Genomic DNA, 10,826 nt, shown 5'->3' on the forward strand with positions numbered 1-10,826 from the left:
TACATGAACCACCGTCTACTATGCGCAGAAGAGCCATCAGTGCACTATACGTATCTCTATATGCACCATTACATGGGCAGCAAGACCCATGAATAATACGAGTAATTCTAGATCGAGGGCATATTGGAAGAATGACAGACAACGAAACATATTGAGACGCGATGGCCGGCCGGCCAGACGAGGCCTAGGGCAGCACTTAGCCTCCCAACGTCCAGGCACCCACGAAATACCAACTGGATCATCAATCATGTACGTCCAACCTCCTTAACATCTGCCCTACCAGTACGCCTTCGCGCTCGCCCAATTCCCGTACCCGGATCGCACCACCTTTACGCGGACGCTCGGCGACGAACCACTCGGGCTTGTACGCGTTACGCGTAGTGGGCCCAGCAGGTTGCAGCGCGACGTAGCGAACCGATGGGATGGCAGACGCCGCATCCCGTGCGATTGTACGCAGGGTGGGAGGTTGTGAGCGGTTTGTGACTGCCACTGGGGTAATTGCATCAGAATCGAGGGCAGCGAAGCTGAGGTCGGCGATGGCGGGGGCGTCAGGTACAGGGGAAAGGCGAGGGGAGGAAGGCGGGGATGCGGCGGGAGAGGAGAACGGTGAAGGGAAGCTGGCTGGGGTGCTGCTGTATAGCGCGAGACCGAGGAGTGGGAGCGGGGACAACAGGGCGGCAATCCGGGTCTATGGTTGTAGGAGTGATTAGTAAGTGCCGCGTGAAGGCCAGTACAATACGTACCATCCATACTGTGATAGTTGCGAGCGACTCGCAGCCGTGGATGATCAGCTCGAGGTACTTCAAGTTGCACGCGACCTCCGGAAGCCGCGCGATAAACTCGGAGTCGAGCACGGAGATGTCCACTACACATGACAAGACGACCGGCCTTGTCGCCTGAATATAGTCCAGTGCGTTCTCGAGGTGATCGCCATATGCCGAGAGAGGATTGCGGATATCTACGCGTCGAACGGGTTTGGCAAGCGGAAGAACAGGGAACCCGGACTCGACGTGATCCAGGTTCGGCCAGGCTTCTCCGGTAGCAGGTGTAACGCACGTATCCCAGCGTGGTCCCCAGGACGCTCGGCCGTCTACGAATTGCAAAGTCCGGACGTGAGGGAAAGCGCGAATTAGGGTGGACATGGGGGCGATATCACCACCCAGGCACACGGTCTGTAGACGCGCACAGCCTCCGAGCGCATCCACGATGAGTGGGTACGCGGTCACCAGAGAGTCAAAGCTCCAGATCGTGATTTTTTGAAGATGCACTGCCCGCGCCAGCACCTCTGACAAGAGCTCCACGCACCGGGAGTCGACCGCCCAAACACCGCCCACTCTGCTCCGCACAGCATCGCGCCTTATCTCGAGACTTTGCAGGCATGGGAGGCGTTCTCGGTCATCAGCGAGCATGAATGCACAGAAACCGGTGAGCTGGCGAGTGGCAGGAATACTGGAGGGTTTGTGGAACGCGCCACCGAGAGAGACGTCGGCCAAGATACGTGGCATCGCGAGCGCGTATGCCTGGTGTGAGACGAGCGCGAGCTGTTTGGCATCTTGTACAGAGATGAGGGCGAGCACGAGGGAGAGCACATCGTAGTTTAGCGCGAAAAAGTCGGTGCAAAGCGCTGCCATTGTGATTAGTGTGACTGGGTGGTGGTATCGGAAAGAGAAGGAAGCCGAGAGGGGAAAGGGAATATATACTGAGCAGCCGTGGAACGACGAAACGGAGGGCACCGAGCTCTATAGTCTATGCTGGTGGTGAGATGAAAGTCTATGGAGAGCCGAGTCAACGCTCTGGAGATGGCTAGTCCTACTCCGGCCTCGCAGCTTTGGAGTTTCCGGGATAACCTTTCATCTGCGCTGAGTAATAAGCAGACAGCCTAGGTCATCCTGCAAAGTGGATAGGCTACAAAATTAATAATATGGAAGATAACGCACTGCGTTCCGCCCTCTCCCGACCGCCGGTGCAGGTCGGGTGCCAATATTCGCAATTCCTCCGCTGACAAATCGCCTTGCGTTCTCCTCAGCTCGAGGATGATGACTCGAGTCGCTGAACAATTCCCGCTCTTTCCTCGACAGGCAAGATTCGTGCGATGGCGTCAGTCTGCAGCGACAGCACAGACCCGGTTCTGCCCTCTCCACCAGCGCGGCCTCAACGTGCCCCATTACTGAGAACGAAAACGATCTGAAAGGCTCCTATTATGCTCCTATCATCTTCTGAAGCATCATGCTCTGTGTGGCCGAATTCTCCCGACTCATGATCGTCCTGTCTTTGCTGCAAAGAGCGGTGCGGATCTGACACACCTTTGTTTGCCACCCAACGGAAGAAATCAAAGAGGGTCCGGTATTGCACGTTCAGGGGTGAAGCAAAAATTTGGGGCTCGGGATTGCACGGGCTCGGGCAGCCACTGAGTTTCTTGGTGCAATATCGTTCGGTCGGGCGGTGGTACGCGCATAATGGTCTCGCCCATTATACACGCTCAAGTACAAGCTCATGCTCGATGGTGGGTGATGCGAGAGAGATTCTACCGGTCGTCCGTCACAACAGGGGGTGCGAGGCGACGTGTAAGTGGCTTTAAGACCCCCCTCGGCGCTCGCGAAATACGTCCTCATCAACTCGGTTAAGCCAGGTGATTCATATTTCTGTCCGGTGTATACGTCCTCGTGAGCAGTCATGGGGCCGCTGCGACTCGCAGTACCCGGCGTCAAGAAGTTCAAATTCAAAGTCTTCATCAGGGAGATACCGTGGTAGCTGCATTGATGCAGCTGGCGCTTCAAGTACCAGGATAATGCGGCTTTACTCTGCAGAGTGGGCCTCTTCTTTTGCGGGAGACGCACTTTGTGTCCCGAATGCTTGCTTTACTCGTAGACACAAACCCTGGTTTTTATGATTCTCGAATCGCATTCCATCAACTTCTCTGCCTGGCATCCACTAATGGGCGTTGGGCTACTGATCCGGTGTCTTTGGGTGTAGCAGGGACAATTTCTCCACCCAAGGTTCTTACGATTCTCAGGGATCTTGTGGATCAACGCGAGTATGATTTATAGTATGCTCTCTTTGCTGCCATCATATCAACTGTTCACGAAGTCCGACTCATGAAATCTACGCTACATACTTAGAAGACTTGCTATTGCCTACGTTCAGTCTGTTCGTCGCGGGGCCATGACAAATACTGGCGAATCCCACGACTCTGGGAGATCCGGAAGCCCTGTGACCATCTGAAATGGCTGGTCTCCTTCTAGAAACTCTCAATTGGATACTGATCGCGCTCGCTTCGCAGGCACTCGTATACTCCAGTCTCTAGTGCCTTGGCGTGGTTGTCGCGTTCACGAAGATGTTTATCTTGACGCTAGTGAGTACACTATGTGTCTCATATATTCTGTAATTTTCGGCAAAGTTGATATCTCTCAGATCAGCTACTCCTTTCCTCCAGATGACACTCCTAGCGTAAGAAGCAATCATACGCGTTCCGTCATTCCGTTCGATTTGTTACGCTCAACGGGTTTCCTTAATGCCGCGTGAGAGAACTATGCTAGTATGTCTGGAAGTTCTCCCAATTATTCAAAATGCTGAAGTACAGCAGAGGTGATGCACGCGCCTTCGAGGTGCTCAAGTATGCAAACGAACACGATCTACAAACAAGCGGTATGTTCTTAGATGAAGGCAACAGCCTGAGCATGTGTGATATCTCTTCCTTAGATGAGTCTGTTTAAAATGTTAGGTCAACTTTTTTTCTCCGGTACTAGCTCACGCTCGTCGATCTTCCCACTCGCCGTGGCGCCTTGGATGGTTTCTTTCCCGAGGTATCCACTGTCTCCGCCAACATCTACACTCCGTGCGAGGAGATTGACGGAGTTTGGCATCCGTGACGATACACTCAATTCACTCCATTGGGAATGTGGCCTATCATTCCCTCCGTCTCAGTACACCAATCACAGGCCCATCACTGCCCTAGAGGTTTGCCGTATAATTAAATGCACGATCGCTCCAGCCTCGTTCGCTCGTTCCCCTCCAGATTTCCTGTCTGCGCGCTTCCTCTCAGGCTGACAGCGGGTCCGTTGTGATTTCAACATCACATTTCTCCATATGTCAACTTCTCGCACCATGTCGCTGACCGACCCTGAGTCGAAGGAGGCGGCTGCATATAGCATCGAAGACATAGAGAAGGACGTGAATGACGCTAAGGTCATCACTGTGCACGAGCATGAAGCTTTGTCGGACATCAACACCAGCATAGACTTATTCACCTATCATGAACGCAACGCAGGGCGACTCGTTCTTGACCCGGAGTGCGTTTTTAACTCCAATTCTCGACTTCCAAGGCTGAAGATCAGACAAGGGAAGCAAAAATCGAGTTCGGAGAAGAGGTCGCGAAGCGATTGAAGCTTTCGCGCGATGGCACGAAAGTCTTATGGCCGCAACCTACCGATGACCCTGAAGACCCTCAGAACGTAAGCTGAACTTCCGCAGTACAACTGCATGGGCTCACTTATAGCGGCCCCTTTAGTGGTCCGACAGGCGAAAGAACTTCCAGCTCTTCATTATCACTCTCGCAGCTATCGTTCCTGACTTTGACTCTGGTATTGGTATGTGCTTTGTGTATTTTGGATCCTCCCTTGAGCCCGAAATGATATCCCTTCGCTTCAATCTTAGGCATTGCTTCTATATTTGCGCTAGCCAAGCAGTATGATACCACGTCCGGTGTGATCAACGATTTAACATCGAAGTGAGTTTATACAACCGCCGGTTCAGCCGAGCTCATCAGGTGTATGCTGCATTTTAAAGTTGGAGTATCTTCCTACTTGGTATGTCCGCGATTTCTGTTTGGTATTCGATCAGATATGAAGTGGCCGTCGATCATACCACTCGCTTGAATTCCATCTGACAAACTACTAGGATGGGGTAGTATATTCGCCGTGATGCTCATGCGTCGCTACGGGAGATTACCGATATTGTTCTGGTCCCAGGTATGCCAGGTGTCCTATGCTAAGTGTTTGAGACCTATTCTTACGATGTATGCATAGGTACTAGCATTGGGCTTCCTCATAGGATGTACCTTTGCACCAAACCTCAATACATTCACGGGTACGTGGTTCGATTTCTCGCGCGTAGGCTGTGGACTCAGTTGAGTTGCAGCTATGCGATGTCTAACTGCATTTTTCGGGTATGTTTCGTGCCATCTATTTTCATTGGCTGCGCATAGTTGTCTCTTTTCTCTGATCCTGCTACATTTTGTCTGTAATGACGTGACAGCACCTGCCCCCAAGTCACGGTGTGTATGCGTCCGTAATGAATCTCTACTGTGCAACTTACTCCTATCTTGATTCTCAGGGCCTCTACGTTGTCACGGATTTGTTTCCCTTTCATCTGCAAGCGAGGAAGGTAATGATCCATATAATTCGCTGAAGGCTAATTTGAATCAACGAGCTTCTGACATAGCTTAACGTGTGGACAATGGGTTTCATTATTTCGCCCTTCCTTTCGCCGTTTGCATTTGGCTTCCTAGTGGCTCGCGCAAAGCAAGTCTATTTCCTTGTGGTCTCTGCTTCTTACTCACTATTTTTCTGAACTGTCGTCTAGTTGGAGGTGGACATATGGAACTGGTTCCTTCTATGGAGCCTTCGTGGTGCTCATGATCACACTCTTTCTGGATGAAACGTACGTGTGGCCCACCAATTACCCGATGAGCTCATTTGTTCAAATTCATCTCGATATCCGCAGCATGTATGACCGTACGCTATCTAACCCAAACCCAATTCCTCGTCCTCGATCCCGTTTGCTCTATCGTTTCCAGACATTGGTCGGAGTCACAGGATGGCGCATGGCACGCTTTCGGGCGGGTTGGAGGGCTATTGTGCTTGCTTGTGCAAATCTGGTGTGGCGACCTCACATCTTAAGCATCTTAATTTTTGAGGCGCGTAGTCATAGCTGGGAGGCTTCACTCAACTCACCTTGCAAATCAGGCGATGATCTTCGGATTCACCACTGGCATCAATGTACGCTGGCCTGAAGAATGTAGTACATATGCTGACTGTCGTTCCGTCAGACGACCAATGCTGTTTTCCTTGCTGATCCCCCTCCAGTGGGTTATGGTTTCAGCGAGTACGCAATTGCTGGAGCATATGGTACCCCAATAGTATGTTCTATGCCGTAATTTGCCTTCCGATTCAACACTAAATTTTCACTGGCCCTAGATTGCCGTCGTTCTGGGGGAACTCATCGGCCATTTTCTAAACGACTGGGTCATGGAGGTCTGTGTGCGAAGAAATAACGGAGTTTTTGTAGCTGAAATGCGTCTATGGTAAGCTGGGTTATCTTCTCTCACGGAGGATTTGACGATACAAATATATGGTCTCGTCTAGGACCTGCTACGTTGCCGTTATCTTATATATCGCCGGATTTATCGTACTCGGATGGTCAATGGAGCACCTTAATGTTTCAGGACTCATACTGGGATGGGGCATCGCACAATGCGTGGTTGTGTTCAACACCGTCGCTGTCTGTAAGTGTTATTGCTTGTCTTACGACCGCGACGATTCATCGAACACCACGTAAAGATGCGTACTGTAATGACTGTTTCCCCGATCGTCAGGTATGCATTATATCACCATTCATCGGCATGATACCGTACTCAAATCAGCATTGCATAGGGAGAGATTTCTGCTCTTGTCAACCTCTCTCGCACTCTGGGCGGATTCAGTGTGGCGTACTTCCAAGTACCCTGGGCAACACGATACGGTGCACTGCAAACATTTGGCGTGGAGGCAGCCGTTGTCGCCGCACTGTTCCTCTTTATTGTGCCCGCATTGCAGGTGAAGGGTACATATTTAAGGGTAATTCAACCTGAGTCGTCTGCGTTCATCTTCAAGCCATCTGATACATTTTCGCCTTCAGAGTCGATTCTCCGCTTAGCGTCCAACACTGTCTGGGGTGAATATTTGCAGCCTTCTTTGTGTACTTACTGCTTGAAACTTGATGGCAATGTCAGACAGCATAATGCATGCTCAAAGAGACATCATTTAAGTGACTCGTTGGATCGATATAGGTAGCTGAATCGTACTGTAGGTATAAGATGTACTGCTTACCCAGGCTAGCGAATTCTGCGCCTCGGTTGCGCTCATAGTGAGTACTTTTGCTGGAGAACGGGACCATACATTTGCATCAGCGTTGAGTCAACCAGGGTAGATGCCACTTACTCTGAGCCGAGGGCCAGCTATTTGCAATGTAGGTATCACCAAGATGAAGAGCCCTGATACAATGGCTGCTTCCACCCCAAATGTTTGCAAGGCACCATTTTTCGACGCCCATGAAACTTGGAAATACGCAACGCCAAACCCTCCCATTGTCCGCATTAGATTGACAAGCGCAGATACCTCACCCTGTTGACGTGAGATGTCGATTTGACACCCATCAGCTCACGATATATGGGATAATTATTACTGCACTACCTGTCTTGATGGGAAGCAGTCATTACAGTACGCATCTACTCACACGTCAGCATTGCACCGTCAAGGGTCTCGTGAATTATCGTGGTACTTACAGACAGCCACTGTAATGATCATGACTGCGGTCTGACCGATTCCCCATCCCATAACGAGGGCTCCAACTCCTAGATGTTTTTGCAATCCAGCACCTAAGACGACGAAGCCACAGATATAGAGTGGAAGGGCTACATAACAGGCCCTGTCCGCATTCACATAAGGTAAGTACGTCAGCTGCTGAATGCATAAACTTCTGGAGTGTAGCTGATTTACCAGAGTCTCATTTCCGCTTGGAAGACACCATGGTTACGACGCGTGCAGAAGTCCATGATCCAATCGTTGAGAAAACGACCGATGAGCTCTCCGACGAACACTGCTACCTGAAAAAATGAATCGTATCGTGAACCAGCCCCAAATAGCACCTGGCCAGAGCCCAACGGGAAGACATACAATGGGCGTTCCGTACATCCCCGTGATGCCATATTCAGTAAATCCGTACCCGACCGGCGGCGGAAGTCCAAAGAAAACCTCATTTGTGGTCTATTTGGAATAGTTTGTAAGAACTTGATACGACGCTACAGCAAAGCTCGAGTACACGCACATTCATTCCGATAGCGAATCCAAAGACCATTGCCTATCCGAAGTCAAACACTTTTATACCGTACTCGGATGAACACATCATTGTGCGCACCTCAAAAATCAAAATGCTTAACAGATGAGGACGCCATATAAGATTCAAAGATCCAAAAGCGGCTTCACACCAGCCAGCCCGGAAGCGAGCCATCCGAGCACCTGTGATGCCTGTGAGGGTCTCAATCCTGTATCGTACTCGTGACACCGGTCGAGGAATGGGTCGCGGGTTGGGTAGAGTACGATCGTACATGCTAGAAGAAGAATCATTACAAGGAAACAACCCACGCATTTATACTAGCGGACTCACGTCTCCTCAGCAAAGAATGCTATGAAGAACACAACGATTGCGCCATACATGGAGCCAATCCCATAAGCCCACCTCCAGCTGTTGTAGATGAGGATAACATCAGCTGGGATGACAGCTTGATGGCAAAAATTATGAATGATGATAGCACATACTTGGTGCGCGCGACCAGAAATCCGAAAAAGAAAGGTGAAAGGAATGGGGATATAATAAAGCCCATAGTCCAAATATTGAGCTACGAAATGCGTGTAAGGATCTTCACAATAGTGCCAGAGTTATATAGATACAGAACCTTGCGCGCTTGGAGATGGAACGGAAACATGTCAGTCACGACATAAAGACCCTTTCCCAAAGAGTCAGGACGATCAGCACATGATAAGAAAAGATCCTACCGTGACTTGAGGACATGTCCTGCAATCAAATTTCATATTTTAGCCATCTGGCAATGCAAAATTAGCGTTACCTACCCAAAGAATGCTGTCAAGCATCGCATAGCTTGCCCAGTCGTTCAGGAGCACTGTTTACATAAAGATATGACTGAACTAACACACCAGCGAAAGTCTTCAGATTCGGAGCGAATGTACATCCAACCAAAAAACCAAGCGCGAGTATCTGTTACGCCGAATCAGTCAGCGACCACCGCTTCAAAGTTAATTATGTCTCGCGCAAGCACACCTGGGACCAAAATAAGACTGGTAACCTTCCGAATCGTCTGACAAAGATCACGGCGAAGATGCTTCCCCAGCCTCAGGGAAAAACAGTCAGTTAGCTAGGCATCACGACAAAGCACATAATATACACATCCTTACCAAGAAGGAATATGCTCCAGCTATTTCAAATGGGTGTGTCGGGTACCAGTGCGTCAAACGGCAAGAATATTCGTATATCATGATTTAAGATTACAGAAAAGCAGTCAGCGTCATTGGAAACCCCACAGACAACGGTGTTAAGATGACGGACTTAGATGTTACATCGTTGATAACCCCAGACGTAGTGTCATACTGATTGGCGAGAGCAAAAATTGAGGCAATACCTGTAGCAAGGTTGCACCATATAATGAGCACATCACAAGAAGCACCCACCGATGCCAGAATCAAAATCTGGAACTATAGCTGCAATCGTCATGATAAACAGCTGGAAATTCTTTCGTCTGTCCGACCACTACAGTAGACAAGATAAACTGGAGTAAGTGATGCTAAAATTGTTGATGAAAAATATGATAGGCGCACATTCTGGGGGTCCTCTGGATCATCTCGAGGCTGTGGCCAGAGAACTTTGGTGCCGTCACTAGAGAGCTTGAGTCTCCTCGCTACATCCTCGCCAAACTCAACTCTTGCTTCTCTGAATGTGACATCAGACACGTATGGATATTTAGTAGGCAGTGAAGATAAATAGAGGCGTACATACTTGGGGTCAATGACGAGGCGGCCAGCATTGTGTTCGTGATATGAAAACAAATCGAAGTCCTCATTGGACACGCTGGCAGCTAATTCTTCCTGGACGCCGACCTCTTTCTCCATATCGCTCGTCCCGCTATTTGTGAGCTGTTTCTCAAAGTTCGCCGCCGACATCGCAGCCGACGAAGGTCACAGATGCTCGCAAATTGTCGACCAGGGAGAAGATAAAGAGAGGAAGGGGAGTAGGTGATGAAGGCGATGCAAATATATCATATCGCTGTTATAACTTACACGCCAATACATAAGGCTACTAGATGTGCGGCCATGCCCAGTCATGCCAGTGCATGACGAGATCTTGTGAGATTCGCGCTGGGTGTAGTGTGAGAGATGGACCTCGCATTGGGGAAGGAGTCTCCGCACAATTGAGTTCGTCATCAGACCGCGGCAATTGGAAGTCCTACATGGAAGTGTCTCCTGACCTATGTGCCTAATGAGCGGATCGCGAGAATAGTCGCCACCGAGAACGTCCATATCATTGCAAGAGTCGCGACAACGCGAAACGCTAATACGGCGCAGGCCACTCAACCCGACCCGTCTATCCACATGCGCCGCGCAATATAACCCAACTCCGCATAGATCGGTCGGGTGCGTAAGCAGACAGCATACAACTTCCTTGTGCTTCGCACGGTCTGTCGTGTGGTCTCGGGTATCACACGCGCATTGAAATTCCACTTAGTCCGTGACGCATTTCCACCAGTGAATTTGAGCTACTTCGTAGTGGAGGAGATCTCGTAACTCGAGCCCAACGGCTTGTTCACGAGTCCCCGGAAAGTCGTATACGACGCCCGCAAACTGATGAAGATTGTAGAGGTAGTTATGCATCCGAAATGAACGCGGGTTCTAGTGGCGTGACGTCGATGTCGACGCCCACGTCCTGGATACAGAGAGTAAAGCATGGATGTGCGCGCCATTTTAGTTTGAGCAACTTACGAACTTGGTCTCCACTAGCAT

The 10,826-nt window shown here is 50.0% G+C and overlaps 4 protein-coding genes across 4 annotated transcripts; 1 reads left to right on the forward strand and 3 right to left on the reverse strand.

The window, feature by feature from the left end:
- Positions 1–241: 241 nt before the first annotated feature.
- FIBRA_07558 (uncharacterized protein) lies at positions 242–1,631 on the reverse strand (the record flags this gene model as incomplete). The annotated part of the gene is made up of 2 exons (XM_012329237.1): positions 242–688; positions 744–1,631. The coding sequence occupies 2 exons, from the start codon at positions 1,629–1,631 to the stop codon at positions 242–244; spliced, it is 1,335 nt and encodes a 444-aa protein (XP_012184627.1).
- A 2,473-nt stretch (positions 1,632–4,104) lies between these two features.
- FIBRA_07559 (uncharacterized protein) lies at positions 4,105–6,912 on the forward strand (the record flags this gene model as incomplete). The annotated part of the gene is made up of 17 exons (XM_012329238.1): positions 4,105–4,289; positions 4,340–4,451; positions 4,508–4,586; positions 4,654–4,726; positions 4,786–4,805; positions 4,897–4,967; positions 5,025–5,085; positions 5,137–5,164; positions 5,254–5,272; positions 5,332–5,382; positions 5,964–5,996; positions 6,047–6,136; positions 6,195–6,301; positions 6,363–6,502; positions 6,558–6,592; positions 6,651–6,833; positions 6,895–6,912. The coding sequence occupies 17 exons, from the start codon at positions 4,105–4,107 to the stop codon at positions 6,910–6,912; spliced, it is 1,305 nt and encodes a 434-aa protein (XP_012184628.1).
- A 205-nt stretch (positions 6,913–7,117) lies between these two features.
- FIBRA_07560 (uncharacterized protein) lies at positions 7,118–8,638 on the reverse strand (the record flags this gene model as incomplete). Its single annotated transcript, XM_012329239.1, has 10 exons — positions 7,118–7,135; positions 7,197–7,379; positions 7,449–7,483; positions 7,541–7,683; positions 7,755–7,861; positions 7,932–8,021; positions 8,083–8,115; positions 8,173–8,365; positions 8,422–8,499; positions 8,574–8,638. 10 exons carry the CDS (start codon positions 8,636–8,638, stop codon positions 7,118–7,120), a joined length of 945 nt encoding a protein of 314 aa, XP_012184629.1.
- Positions 8,639–9,317: 679 nt separating this feature from the next.
- On the reverse strand, positions 9,318–9,989 carry FIBRA_07561 (uncharacterized protein; the record flags this gene model as incomplete). The annotated part of the gene is made up of 4 exons (XM_012329240.1): positions 9,318–9,451; positions 9,501–9,579; positions 9,648–9,759; positions 9,826–9,989. The coding sequence occupies 4 exons, from the start codon at positions 9,987–9,989 to the stop codon at positions 9,318–9,320; spliced, it is 489 nt and encodes a 162-aa protein (XP_012184630.1).
- Positions 9,990–10,826: the final 837 nt, after the last annotated feature.

Source organism: Fibroporia radiculosa, assembly GCF_000313525.1.
Source record: "Fibroporia radiculosa TFFH 294 genomic supercontigs, scaffold13670, whole genome shotgun sequence".
Lineage (NCBI taxonomy): Eukaryota > Fungi > Basidiomycota > Agaricomycetes > Polyporales > Fibroporiaceae > Fibroporia > Fibroporia radiculosa.